Raw genomic sequence first — 13718 nt, forward strand, 5'->3', positions numbered from 1 at the left:
ACAGAGCTGTTTGAAGAATATGTAAAATAATGTAAATGAGCTACATATCCTTTTTATTAACCTACATTTGTTTATTATGTTCATTGAGTCATCATTGTCCTGAACTTGAGCTGCTTAAATTTAACATTCGTCAAATTTCTCTTGTTTTTATACTTAACGTGTGCAAGGCTGTGCCGATTAACTTGAATTACTAATGGATTTAATCAACTAGTTGAAACTAGATATGAACCTTATCACCTAACATATAGTGTAGCAAATTAAGACAAAAGCAGAGTCTTGAAGCTTGGCAGCTATTAAGGTGTTAAAATGAGATTGAAATGTCCTGAACGCTAACACTATTTTTATCAGCGTCTGTGCACACAAGTGTTTGAGACAGCAGATCATGAAACATTAACCTTCTTATTAAAACCACTACAATTTAGACTTTTAAGGTACACTGTATTCTAAACATTGCCATTGCGTTTTGCAGGTAAGTCTCAAATTCTTGCTAGTAATTTTTTGTGTTACTTCATTGTGTGTCGGACCTGTAATAAAATGACATGGACATGAATTTGCAAAATCCAGCAACAAAAAAAATCTTTGTCTAGTTGATTTAAAAACAAAAAACAATCATGTTACCTTCTGTGCCTCTTTTTTTACTGTTTTTTATATTTATATAGTAGGTCATGTGATAATGTGTTTTGTTGCTTTAAAAAAATCTGTGAAAATGTTTCCCTGTGGAAGAAAATAAAGAGTAATGTTTGCATTGTGTTGAGTTTCCATTACTTGCATCCTGTGCTTTCATCCTGGTGTTGAAGCCTTGTTAAATACTTTTTCACAGAGGATATTCTGACATGCCAGAGTAGGAAAAGCAGAAGTATAAATAATGACACATTAATAATGGCTGATATCATCTAACAGTGTCAGGGGCTTGGTACTGTGCATGCTGGCTCACTGTCAAGGCTTACTGGGACACTTGAATAAGACATTCATCTTTAATGTTATAAATAACACATGCTTTATCTTCTATGATAAGATGTCTTATGTGAAATAGGCCTGCTGTTTATGCTCAATTTTAATATTGAAATCTACCTGGTTTTGCAGAGTGCACACCTGACAGGTGTGTATCTAATGAAGGAGATTATTCACAATAAAAAGGGCGTCATGTTTGTATGGCAGTTAGTTGTGTAATAAGTTGTGTCTAATGTCCGCTTTTCTCCAGAAAAATATTCATATGTAAGTTTATTTTCACAACAGCAGACAGTCGTTATGGGCTGTGAGGTTAAAGGTTTTATCCAACCCTTTTATTCTTTTACTCATTCGGTTACAGTTCAGTCTCACTGTATTAAAAGTTAATACTAAGAGCAATAAATACACTACATCTTTATGTGGTCACAAACGCCTTCTGAATGCAAACAGTTAATGATATTTTCATAATATATTTAAAATGAATAAATTAACTGCATTTGTATTACAAGCTCTCCAAAGACACACTTTGGAAAATATTTTTGATATAATAATTATACATCCCCTTTTAAAACTTTTATATATATTATATTATTTCCTTCTTTTCGTGCTAGGTTAATGTAAATACGGTACATTAATTCATTTGCTAATCAACGATATTTGTTTTTCTATGCGTGACTGCGTGCTTTTATTTTGAAAGGGAACAGGGATTAGGTTTACGGAAGAGATCTCAACTTCCGGAAAGGATTGTGTTTTCGCATATCGATAAATAATTCACCTTCCTGGATTGAAGGCTACCTTGTCAGGTAACTTATGTCCATTTAATAGAACTGTTAAAGCGTACGTCAGTTCAGTAAGTTAACTAGATAACCGTATATGTGGACGTCGTCGTGAAGACTTTTATCTTGCCGCTAGCAAGTTAATTCACAGACCAGTGTCGCCTGCTCGACTGGTTGATGTTAGCGACAGCTCAGCGCTAGCTAAAAGGTAACGTTTACGCTAGCGAGCGGATATATGAGCGATCCGTGACCTGCTAAATTAAAAACATGTCAGTGCTTGTTAGGATTTAATTCAGCTTCATACTTTGAATGGTACCAAGCCGTAAAGACAGGATGAATTTACGTTAGGTCGTCAGTATGTTGCGGTTGTTTACATTTTGTACTCCATGTTCCGTCTGACGTTGAGCTGATCAACATCCGTCTGGTTTTGCTTAGCTTTAACTTGGTATAACGTTTCGTTTGTATTGTACAGCCTCATCCGTGTAACTAATGTCAGTATGTCGTGTTCTGTCTATTATATTGTCCCGGTGTAATTGTCGACTGATTATTATGGCTGGTGAGCATTGATCCAAATAAGTTCAGTCGCTTCTTTGTTCTCTTGTTTTGAACGTGTGATCGATGTAACAGATCCTACATGAGACCAGATTAATCAACAACCATTTTAAATCAGGTGTTAGCAATCTACAATAACCCTGCAACGCTACATCTCCTTACTGTGCCATATTTTACATCCTTAAATACACATCGTACAATAGCATGCACACATCCTTTCAATTTTTTATGCAATGCGGTCTGAATGAACTGTACCTCTACCGTATCGATCAATGCATGCACACCAAACAGCTCTATACATAGAGCAAGTTATTATCGGTGATGCACCAACATTGAACTCGGGACCATTTTTGACCCTAAAAAATATAGTGGATCTCTCTTTATTAGAGCTGGTTTTCAGGTGCTGCTTCGGTAAAAAAGGCTCCACATTATTGGACGTAATTATTAGCTGAAATTGCAAATCAAATTTAAATAGTAACAATCTGACCTTCATATTGACTCTGTTTGTTTTCAGTCTATTGTTAATAGAAAATAGAGAGTTATCATGTGTTTATTTCCTTATGTTTGTGTGGGGGATTTTCTTTGTTTAGCTCTATGCATGTATTTGCATTTTTCATGTAAATTTGTTCAGCAGTGCAAAGTCTATTGAGATTTCTTGAGAACTAAAGGAAATTTTCTTTGCTATACCACTTACGTTATTTGTGATTCTGGTTGATCAGGAGGAAATTGAAGTGTACCATCTGAAGCCGAATACAGGGACTGTGAGTGGGTCATCAGGCAGTCTCCCTATGTCAGGCCGAAACGGGTCTGCAAGTGATGCAGACTGCCGGATCTCTGAGGACTGCCGTGTCCCAGATGTTGAGCTGATGGAGCTGGGGCCGCTGCTGGAGGAGGGAGGGGGGCGACAGGCAGCGTCTAAAGGCTTGCATCCAGAGGTACGACCATTTCTGAAAAGTCTCAGAGAATAGTTCTAATGGCTCGGTAGCTTCAGTGTTTCTCTTGTGATCTCTTTAAAGGGAGCGGCGATGCTTGCTGACGAGGAAGAGGAGGATGATGAGGTGGGAGAGGTCCTGACACTACCACTTCAGGCTCACCATGCCATGGAGAAGATGGAGGAGTTTGTACACAAAGTAAAATATCTTCTCTACTTGATAGACACAACAATTGTTGGGTTCTAATAAGGGGTGTAATGATCTATCGATATGGATTAATATATTGATTAGGACCAGGACATCATATCATACCCTTAATTGAATTAAATCAATATGATGTAGTGTGGCACAAATATCACATTGTTGTCCAAAAACTATTATTTATTATTATTTACACTGGTACCACCAGTGTGTTTACAGCCCCAAACAATCCACATCTTTCTCGACCAGTTAAGTATTTATCTTTTAGTCTGATGTAAGGACCTAAAATGAACCTGTGTTTGAGTTTGGTGTGAACAGGTCAGTGCACGTTATCCAATCTGGCTTCTCTTCCCTGCTCTCAACCTCCCTCTGTGAGAAGGATGACAACAGGTTTCTATTGTGATAACACGTAGTTGTTACCGCTGGTGCTCTCAATGACAAATTCAGTTCTTCTCAGTCTTACATCTCAGTGGATTGAGTCTGTTAAATTTTAGCTGGCCGACATTCAAAAGATACCTGAACATAAAAGACCATTGTGTTGAACAAGCATAAATATTGCATCAGGCAGGTAAACTGAGCTGAAACTCAACACCCTGTTCATCTCAAAGGTGTATACTCGGTCTGGTAGAATTCTGTCGTTTAGCAGAGAGTTTAAAGCATATGCAGCTGAAGAGCAACAACCACAGATTAACTTGTGACTACTGTTTAGTTTTATTGAGTCATAGGAAGGGATCTTTTTTAATTTCATGTCAAGCCGTGGACAGTGGAGTTGTATACGACACACAAGGCACCATGGAAAACAAATATCACCTTACAACAAAGAAAACCGGCTACATCTAGATCGTAGCATCAAAACACATAGAGAAGAAGAGATAAGAACCCTAAGCAGAAAGATGTGGCTAATTTACTTTGTTTTAAAGACAGAGATGGTGGTGAGTTGGGCTTGAAAAAGAAATACTGACTACGTGAGCCATAAACTGCAACAACTGTAATTGTATGCACCAGTGAACGAAAGCTATTCTTCCTCTTCAGGTGTGGGAAGGGCGCTGGAGGGTCATCCCTTTTCATGTCCTGCCAGAGTGGCTGAAAGACAATGATTACCTCCTGCATGGACATCGCCCTCCTATGCCCTCCTTCCGGGCCTGCTTTGGAAGCATCTTCAGAATTCACACTGAGACCGGAAACATCTGGACTCACCTGTTAGGTGAGAAAAAAAAGCCTTAGATATAATTCCTAAAATGTGTTAGGTTTTAGCAGCAGAATCCTTTTTTTTAAACTCTGGTTGGACTTGGTTTCCTCTCTTGTGAAACTTGTAAAACTGGTCTATTTTTGTCCCTCAGGGCTGATCTTGTTCATCTGTCTGGGCACGTTAACCATGCTGCGGCCCAACATGTACTTCATGGCCCCGCTGCAAGAGAAAGTGGTGTTCGGGATGTTCTTCCTGGGAGCTGTGCTGTGCCTCAGCTTCTCCTGGCTTTTTCATACCGTCTACTGCCACTCTGAGAAAGTGTCTCGCACCTTCTCTAAGTAAGTCCTCACAATGTCTAACATGTTTCTCACCTGCTCGCCCTAAATGTCCTCAAGGAATCGTGTGTAACTGTCAAAGTCTTTTCCTGTTTGAGACACACTGCTCCTGGAGTTTCCGGCATGCATGTGTTTCAGACATGCAGCTCTAGTTTGCCATCTAGAGTGTAGTGCGATTAATGATAGACACATCCAGACTGATAAGTCAAATGAGACAATCCATAGTTGCATGATGCTAAGGGTTATCGGCATTAGCAGATTGTTATTGCCAAACTGTCCCTTTCACCCTCTTAACATCACAAACATACAGTATATTCTGGCTTATTCATGAATCATTTGTCTGCTAAACTTCAGAGTCAGACCCTTTAATCCTTCTGTGTTAAATGTCCTTGAGCTACAAACTGAACCGTGACCTGTTCCTGTTGAGCCTGACAGCACTTTGCATTACAACTTTTACATTTGAGTGCAAGTGGGGGTGGATGTGAGGCACTGTCAGGCACTTTTCTGTGTTTTCTAAAGACCCTAATTTACAGTGGTTATAAAATAAGGATAAGCAGGAATCTGACATACCATACCAGGCATGCCATGAGAAAATATACAGGTGTTTTATATAAATGAGAAAACACAGCTTACAATAAGTGTTCCAGCTTTTCATCCAGCTGTTGTCTCTGTGTCACCTCGTCTCTTCAGGCTTGACTACTCGGGCATTGCCCTCCTGATCATGGGCTCCTTCGTGCCCTGGCTGTACTACTCCTTCTATTGCTCCCCTCAGCCTCGACTTATCTACCTCACCATTGTTTGTGTCCTCGGCATCGCCGCCATCATAGTGGCCCAGTGGGACCGGTTCTCTACACCTCGTCACAGACCTACAAGAGCAGGTGACTTTTAGATATGATGTCTTCACTGTAATTTTATGCCACTGTTAGTTTAGGTCATAACTTTACATTACTTTATGCCTTTTATGAGCAGTACTGGTGGTGCAGAGGAAAACAGTTGTGAGCTGTGGTTATGAATGACTTGTGCTTGGTTTGCATGTCTGAAATGATTTTCTGATGATCACCATTTCTCATCTTGTAATGTTTAGGAACATAGTAACCAAATCCTTGCTTCTCTTAGGTGTGTTCATGGGTCTTGGACTTAGCGGCATTGTTCCCACCATGCACTTCACCATCGAGGAAGGTTTTGTCAAGGCCACCACAGTCGGCCAGATGGGTTGGTTCTACCTGATGGGGGCCATGTATATCACTGGTGCCGGTCTGTATGCAGCCAGGATCCCTGAGCGCTATTTTCCCGGCAAGTGTGACATCTGGGTAAGTATTTGATGTGTTAACGCGACATTACAGAACTTAAGACAGTCAGGTGGTTCGTTCGGTTAGGACGTGATCTGTTTTTTAAAGGCGAGGCAAGTCAGCTTTATTTACATAGTGCATATCAAACACAGGCCATTCAAAGTGCTTTGAAATGTCAAAGAAGAGCTTTAGGGGAAAAAAATGTTTGGACACTTTACGAGTTCACAATACAAAGGACAAAGGACATTAACTTTTTCTCCTTCCAGTTCCATTCTCATCAGATTTTCCACGTGCTGGTCGTGGCAGCTGCGTTCATCCACTTCTACGGGGTTTCCAATCTGCAGGAGTTCCGTTACGGCCTCGAGGGAGGATGCACAGATGACTCTCTACTCTGAGAGGCCTGACTGTGACTTACTCATACTTTTCTTTATACTCCCACACACACACAACACAAACACAAACACAAACACAAACAAACACACACACACACACACACACACACTTAAAATGCTGCTGGAATTCAATATAGTCACTTATTGCTCCTTCTGTACTTCTGATTTGCTAATTTGGTGGACTTTCTGTTCGGCTCCTTTTTGCTCCAATAAAGTAGCATTAACTTGCCATTGAACTATGGAGGGGAACTTCAACAGGCACTACTTGTTCAATAATTAAGAAACTTGAAGTCTGCATTTTCAAGTAAGATCAAAATGACATTTTGACCAAAATCATAGATTCCTTTAACTGATGGTCACTTATTAGTAGCTCATCTAGTATCCCAACCTCTCCATAGTGTGTTACCATTTCACAAAGGCTTCAGAGAGTTTTATTTGTGCGGTAGCAGAGGGCCCACACTGTAAACCATTCCTTTTACCCTTCCAGTTTCCATGCAGGTTAGAGGTTAAATAAGCTGTTGACCAGGAGTGAAGTGTAGGTGCTTGAGAGCCTGCACATGTATTTGTATGAGGAAGACGTGTGCACATAAAGTGTGTAGAAATGGTTGTGCGGCTGTCTGTTAAATACCGGAGGGCCACCAGGAAACCCACCCATGCTCACTCTGCAATAAAGTTAAACTGTACTCTCAAGGCCCAGAGAATCCCCTTAAATAAAAAAAAAATAAAAAAAATGAAACAAGTCATGGCTTAAAAACAATAAATATGATCTATAGATGTATCTGCGGCAAATCAAAATTCTTCACATTCAAATTATGAGGTTGGATACTTAAACTAAATTTCTCTTTGTCTTTTATACTGATTTTTTTTTTTTTAGAAAGTTACTTTGCTGTTTGATGTACTGTTTCATTTGACAAAAAAAAAATCCCCCGAAATAATTTTTTGAATTGAACAGAAAAGCTGCAGCTGTTCAGGTTAAACTGAGAGGCTTAAAATGTTGAATATGAAAGAACTCCCCCTGCCATCATGTTTCAGTCAGACAACACATTGTTGATAGCTTCTTCAGTAATAGTTCTTGGGCTACGCACAATGTACAGATCTGGATAGGTCAAATTGTGTTTTCCTCGTATAGAGAATTTTCTTTTGTGCTAGATTTCAGATGCAATGAGAGGTGTAAATATCCAATGCACCTTAGTGTATACAATTAAATTAAAAACTTCAAATCACCATATGGGGTTTAAAAGGTGTTATGTATGATTGATATAAACTTTTAGTATTCCTGTGCCTTAGGCCAACGGAAATGTTTTTAAATAAAACGGCCTATCTTAACAGTCAAAGGAGCTTCAAGGATTTTCCAGATGTTGACTTTTCTTGTTTTCCTTGCCATATATACAATCAAATCATTATTGAACTACAACTCCATTGATAGGTTGTATCAACTGCTGTTTAAGACTCCTTTTTCTAGATCAACTTATTCAAGCTTTATTACAAAGACTAAAACAATGTGTATTCTTGACTTTGTGTAATGTCCTGTGTAGAAAGTGATAAATCATACATTTCACTGAAATGTAAACATAAATATTTATTAATGGTAATCTTGGAAAATTATTGTAATAAATTTTTTTCCACATGTACAAACATGGTGTCAAATTGTGTCAAGTGTATGTTCAAGATCCAGGCAATACAAGCAGCTAAAGTGATGTACACGTGTTTTCCTTAACTTGCCTCTGTCCCCATCCAGTACACCCAGCTAGACCTGCTTTCATCTGTTTCACACCGTTTCACCATTCTAAATCCTTATCTACGTGCTTATCTCAGAAAAAGGTATGCACAATAGATAATGATACTCTTGCAAGAGTGCCCCATCAGGATCAAGAGAGGTTAAATTAATTCAACAGAAAAATGAGGACTGTGTTTGCATGGACATGTTGGGCAAAATCAATTCAGAGCATGAATCAGAAGTGACATTTTAAAACACCAGATGATGAGGTGAAGAGACAGCCATCAGTAAATGACAGGTACTTTTTCACAAACATTTACATCAGTATATCAATAAGTCTCTCCTCGTGACAGGCGATATGAATGTGAAGACCGTGTGGTGTCGGTATGACTTCAGCTGATGAGGACAGTCTGTCATTGTAGATTTCTGTGCATCATTTAGGATGACACTTAGAACCAGGAAGACATGAGCGAACACATTACACCACACTGAAAATAACTATTGACTTTAGGTAATCTTTCATTATGAATACTGCATTTCCCAGGAATAACTGTGGGGTTGTGATGTTGGTGTGCCAAACAGATTGGCAGATATATTTTATATTTAAGTATAGTTACCTTTGCTATTATGAAGGTGACATATAAATGAAGAGTACAAAGTACAAACTAACAATAAAACAAATAAAATATATTAATATTTCTTCTGACAATGGCTAAGTCATATGTATCTTCCACACCCCCCTCAACAATCTCGAAGTGTTAATGGGGAACCAATCTGCAGCCATGTTTCTGAACGAGAGCATTTGGTGGCCGGTAAACTTCAGATGCAGCAAGTATGCTAGCCTACCTCTAGCTAACCTGGCTTTCTTCCAAATCAACCTTTTTTTATCTTGAGCATTCCGGTACGTCTCATTAGGCTTAGTTAACATCTCTGTAATTAAATTGTATTCATGTGTGATGTAATTATTTTTCTCATCTATAGTCTGTTGAATCACTGGTAGCATACATGTTAGCATAAACGCATGACGTAGGGCTTTGTTGTTTTGAGAGTATTACCATAGCTTTTCAAGGTAATGTTTGTACTGGTTAGACTTCAACAGAAATATTTCAGATTATGGCTTGTTGGATAATGAAAAATGTTAATAATAGGGAGTTTCTTTGTGACTGACTTCCGCACTACAAATATTATGAGGGCTCGTAGTTCCGGTGCACTCAATCTGTGTGCGCCCCATCTTTTTTTTCGTTGTGATAGTGCTCTAATATTAAGCATAAGCTAGTTAGCACTGAACAGTTACAGGTTTAACTGTTATTGTTCCATTGGTAAGTCCGGTTGGGCTTGAGAAAGAAACCTTGTCACACGCCTTTAGTGCATATAATTGAAAGTAAATTTGCTCTTTGCCAGGGTTAGAGATGGACAACCAACAACAGTCCAAAGACAGCACGGACCGGTCCGACCTGGTTTCTGGGGACGGCAAGAATAGCAAGTCTGTGGTGTGTCAACGCTGCGGATCCAAGGTGCTGTGCCCGGGGATGGCTGTGTTTGCAGAGAAGGAGGTATGATGTTTGATATGGGGAATGGGGGTTTAAATCAATGGACTGTCAGAGTGCTTGCCTTCAAGCTTTTAGGGTTTTCATTCTGTCTGTCCATCGCTGAATCAAGCGAAAAGTTTTACTATAGCACCGTTTCATCCAGTGTGCTTTAGGATAATAAAACTAGTGGTACAAAGCAACTATGTAGTTTTACTGAAGTACAAATGTAAGATGTAAAGCTTTACATACTACCATTGAGAGAGAACTATTGTAAATCTACTCCAATAAATGTATTTGTGTTACAAATAAAGTCAGGTCATTTATTCTTTGTATAGTACAAAATCACAACTCAAAATTTGCTGCAGCGGGCTGTACAATCTGTACATCTTAACAACCTCTATTTTAAAAGGAGGATGACACAGAAACAGAGGAAGAATCCCCATCTCCATATGGTCAGACAGGGATGCTCATTCATTTAGACATTACATTCAAAACTCATTATTCATTTCTAAAATATAATACTGTGTTGTAGATTTAATTATCCAACAGTATATAAGAAGGTTATATTTCCATATTGCAAAAAGTAATTTGCTACTTACATTTGAATGCATCTTAAATATAATGTAGTTATAATTATACTATTTCTTGTTATAACAATCAAAGGGGCAAGGTTATGCATTTTGTATTGATTTTCTAATAATAGTTATGCTCTCTTTATTCATTAAAAATGTATGCATGATTGTTATTTGTAATGCAGATTTGTTTCTTTTATTTAAGTAAAGGATTTGAAAACCTACTCTTCATAACACTTCATAAAACAACATACAGAAATGTACCTCACAGACATACATTACAAATACACGTGTACAAGAGCAACAATGCTAATGTTACCTTAGAAGATTGATGCACCGCGTACAACAGTGTACAGGTTTTAATTGATGAAATCATCACTGTTTGTTAAAGATCGGAAGGATACTGTTGGATTATTTGTGCGAATACATGCATCATGCAGTCTCAACAGATTTTTAGAACGTACAAATATGACTAAGATTGTTGCTTTGTGACCTCGGGGATGAGCAGTGTTTATAAAGTGAAAGCAAATTATATACTAGGGAACAAACCATTTGGATATTTGTGTAACACAAGCAGGACTGTGAACTTGTTTCTGAATGCAACAGGTAGCCAGTGCTGTGTCCGCAGAGAGTTTCAGTTTGACTTTTTTATGTCTTTGTTCCAGCTAGGTCAAGTTAAATGAAAAGGAAAACATCCCAATAAGAGTTGAATGCATTGGCAACCTTTTTATGTACATAAGTCCAAATCTACCACAGTACTTCGTTCAGGTGTCTTTATGTCATCTGAGGCTGTTTTTTCTCCCACCAGCTGTTCCTACCATCCATGCGGAAAAAGAGCGGCCTCAGCAGCACACCGGAGGGCTCAGTGGACGGGGACACTCTGAGCGCCCACTGGTTTGTGGACGACATGTACACTTTTGAGAACGTGGGCTTTACTAACGACGTGGGGAGAATCAAGTATCTCATCTGTGCAGATTGTGAGATTGGACCAATCGGCTGGCACTGTTTGGACGACAAGAAAAGTTTCTACGTGGCCATGGAAAGGGTGAATCATGAATAGTCGAAATGCGAATTTGAGCCCACAAGAACTTTAAAAAATGTGGTTTATATGATTTGCATCTTGTCATGGGTTTATTATAATTGACCACAACTAATCCATCAAACACACACTTTTACATTTACTGCTATGTGTGCAATGTTTATGATAACAGGAGCCTGCCGCTTGCATTCTAACAACAGTATGACCACCCTGTGCTAATAAAGATGTTTTTGGGAAGCTGATGTTGAAATCCTGCAGCTGTTTCATGGTGAAGTTCCTCCATCTCAGAGTCTTTTAACTGACAAAAAATAACTTCTTGTCAGACTGAGTCGAAGGTGTCTCTTTGTTTACAACATTTGGGAATTATCTGAAAATAAGTAAATGGCTTTTTAAATAATCCTTAAATTCAAATTGTTTTTTATTTCTCAATTGAATACACTGTGGTCTTTAACTTTAGGTCAAACAAAAGATCTGTAAGACCTATAGTATGAGGTTCCATAAACTTGTGATGGGCCTTTTTCAACATGGTTGTATTTTTCCTGATGAGCCTCTACAGACAGCTTTCTCAATTCGCTAAAATTACATTTTGACAGATTGTTACTGGAAATAACTATTTGTTGCAGCCCTCAGAAAACAACTCAACTTTGAGAAAAATCAGGCTCCTATTTGTGTGTTCTTTTAAATTAGCATTAGAGACTGCACATTCAGCTTGCTACAATGAAATAGGTATGCACTATTAACCACTAACTTAAATATATTGTTTAGATTTTAAACATGTTCAATTATAAAATTGTTATCAAAGCATTCAAATGTTCTCACAACTCTAAAGAATCCAAACGATATTAAAAGCCAAGATTGTCTTCCAGTCAAATGTGCAGGTAAATTAATCTAAATGTACATGATGGTTTTAAGGGGCCTTGGTTTCGTTTGGCATATCATATATGAATTAAAGCTAGATTCTGGAGTTCATAAAATTGTAAATATGTATTTAAACATCTCTTTTGAAAGAAAATGTAATCTACAGACCATCACTGTTACCTGTACATAATGCTCACTCAAATACTCCCTATAAACACAGTTTTCGTGTGGGTTTCTAACATGGTGAAGCAGCACTTTTAAACCTCCACATAATCAAGGGTGCAGGTCTACTGTTTGCCACTAGATGTCATGATTTCAGTATTTGACTCCTGTATCATTTCCTGGTTCCTCCATAAATAATGTGCTCATTGTCGTTTCGTGTGTGTGCACCTGTTAGCTAAAGGCTCTAACCCCCGCCCTGTTAGCTCAAACCCACCAAATCTGAGCTGTCTGCGTCCCCTTCTGTGATTTAAAAAGTAGGCCACAAATAACTCTGTTCATAATGTTTGAGACCAAAACGGTTTTGTTAGATGGATCGAGAGAAACACCTGTGATGTGTTCCTGTTAACGTCAACTGATCTGTCCAGAATTAAACAACAGGAAGTTCAAATGAAACAGAGAACAGGGACATTCAAATTAGTCTAATTTGCTGATTAAAACAAATCAAGTGCTGGGCTCTCCTCAGTTAAAACAGGAAATCTATGATAGCCTGAAAATGTTGATTCTGTCAAATCAAGTTTATTTACAGTGGTCATAAATTTGCATCAGATTGATGATGACAATTGTGAAGGCTTAACTTTCAGACAGAATTTTAGTACGTGTTCAAATGTGGAATGTATTTTTTATTTTGAGTAAAATCAAGTGTCATACTCTTTCCATTTTATAGGCTAATACAGACGCTGCTGCTGCTGAGTAAGAAAGGGTGGTTTAAGATCGTGGGATTCATACATTTAAAATTTACAAATAATATAAATAAGAAAATAAAATGTAAATAAACAAAAAACACGTTTGTCAAAGGAAGACCAGAGTAGCCACCTTTAGACATATTTAACAACCATGTCAACCAAACACAATAGATGCTGCCATACAAAGTACAAAACCAGGTCAATTTATGAAAAAAGATTAAAGCAAACTAATATATGAATGTAATATACCAAATGCTTTGCGTCCAAACATTTACGAATAAATGTGTCCGAATATCACCTTTAAAATGAAAATGTAAAACCGGCAGTGTGTAGATTTTTTAAAGTATGTTTTAGGGTTTTTCTTTCAACATGGCTGGTACAATACTTCAAATATTTTAATTTTTCGATATATTGTATATTGAAATATTACATTAATTGTTTGTGCTATTCAGCAAGAAACCCTACACTGTGAAATATGACAAAA

At 38.0% G+C, this 13718-nt stretch overlaps 2 protein-coding genes across 3 annotated transcripts; both read left to right on the forward strand.

Annotated features, from left to right (window-relative positions):
* Positions 1-1682: 1682 nt before the first annotated feature.
* adipor1a (adiponectin receptor 1a) lies at positions 1683-8297 on the forward strand. Its single transcript, XM_069678720.1, has 8 exons — positions 1683-1751; positions 2996-3211; positions 3293-3406; positions 4442-4613; positions 4750-4936; positions 5624-5811; positions 6050-6243; positions 6489-8297. Exons 2-8 carry the CDS (start codon positions 3065-3067, stop codon positions 6615-6617), a joined length of 1131 nt encoding a protein of 376 aa, XP_069534821.1. The 5' UTR covers positions 1683-1751; positions 2996-3064; the 3' UTR covers positions 6618-8297.
* Positions 8298-9143: 846 nt separating this feature from the next.
* On the forward strand, positions 9144-11842 carry rabif (RAB interacting factor). 2 transcript variants are annotated; one of them, XM_069678773.1, is made up of 3 exons: positions 9144-9232; positions 9733-9884; positions 11241-11842. In XM_069678773.1, the coding sequence occupies exons 2-3, from the start codon at positions 9741-9743 to the stop codon at positions 11490-11492; spliced, it is 396 nt and encodes a 131-aa protein (XP_069534874.1). In that variant the 5' UTR covers positions 9144-9232; positions 9733-9740; the 3' UTR covers positions 11493-11842. The 2 variants fall into 2 exon arrangements, with proteins under 2 accessions (XP_069534874.1, XP_069534875.1); XM_069678774.1 differs by lacking the exon at positions 9144-9232 and adding an exon at positions 9588-9650.
* Positions 11843-13718: the final 1876 nt, after the last annotated feature.

Source organism: Semicossyphus pulcher, unplaced genomic scaffold (assembly GCF_022749685.1).
Source record: "Semicossyphus pulcher isolate SPU_LCO1_2020_fin unplaced genomic scaffold, fSemPul1.0.p SCAF_3, whole genome shotgun sequence".
In the NCBI taxonomy this organism is placed as follows: Eukaryota; Metazoa; Chordata; class Actinopteri; order Labriformes; family Labridae; genus Semicossyphus; species Semicossyphus pulcher.

Coding starts and splice junctions, on each gene's coding strand:
- adipor1a (XM_069678720.1), top strand. CDS start 3,065: ATGTCAGGCCGAAACGGGTCTGCAAGTGATGCAGACTGCCGGATCTCT. Junction 4,614..4,749: donor CATCTGGACTCACCTGTTAG/GTGAGAAAAAAA, acceptor TTTGTCCCTCAG/GGCTGATCTTGTTCATCTGT. Junction 4,937..5,623: donor GTGTCTCGCACCTTCTCTAA/GTAAGTCCTCAC, acceptor TCGTCTCTTCAG/GCTTGACTACTCGGGCATTG.
- rabif (XM_069678773.1), top strand. CDS start 9,741: ATGGACAACCAACAACAGTCCAAAGACAGCACGGACCGGTCCGACCTG. Junction 9,885..11,240: donor CTGTGTTTGCAGAGAAGGAG/GTATGATGTTTG, acceptor TTCTCCCACCAG/CTGTTCCTACCATCCATGCG.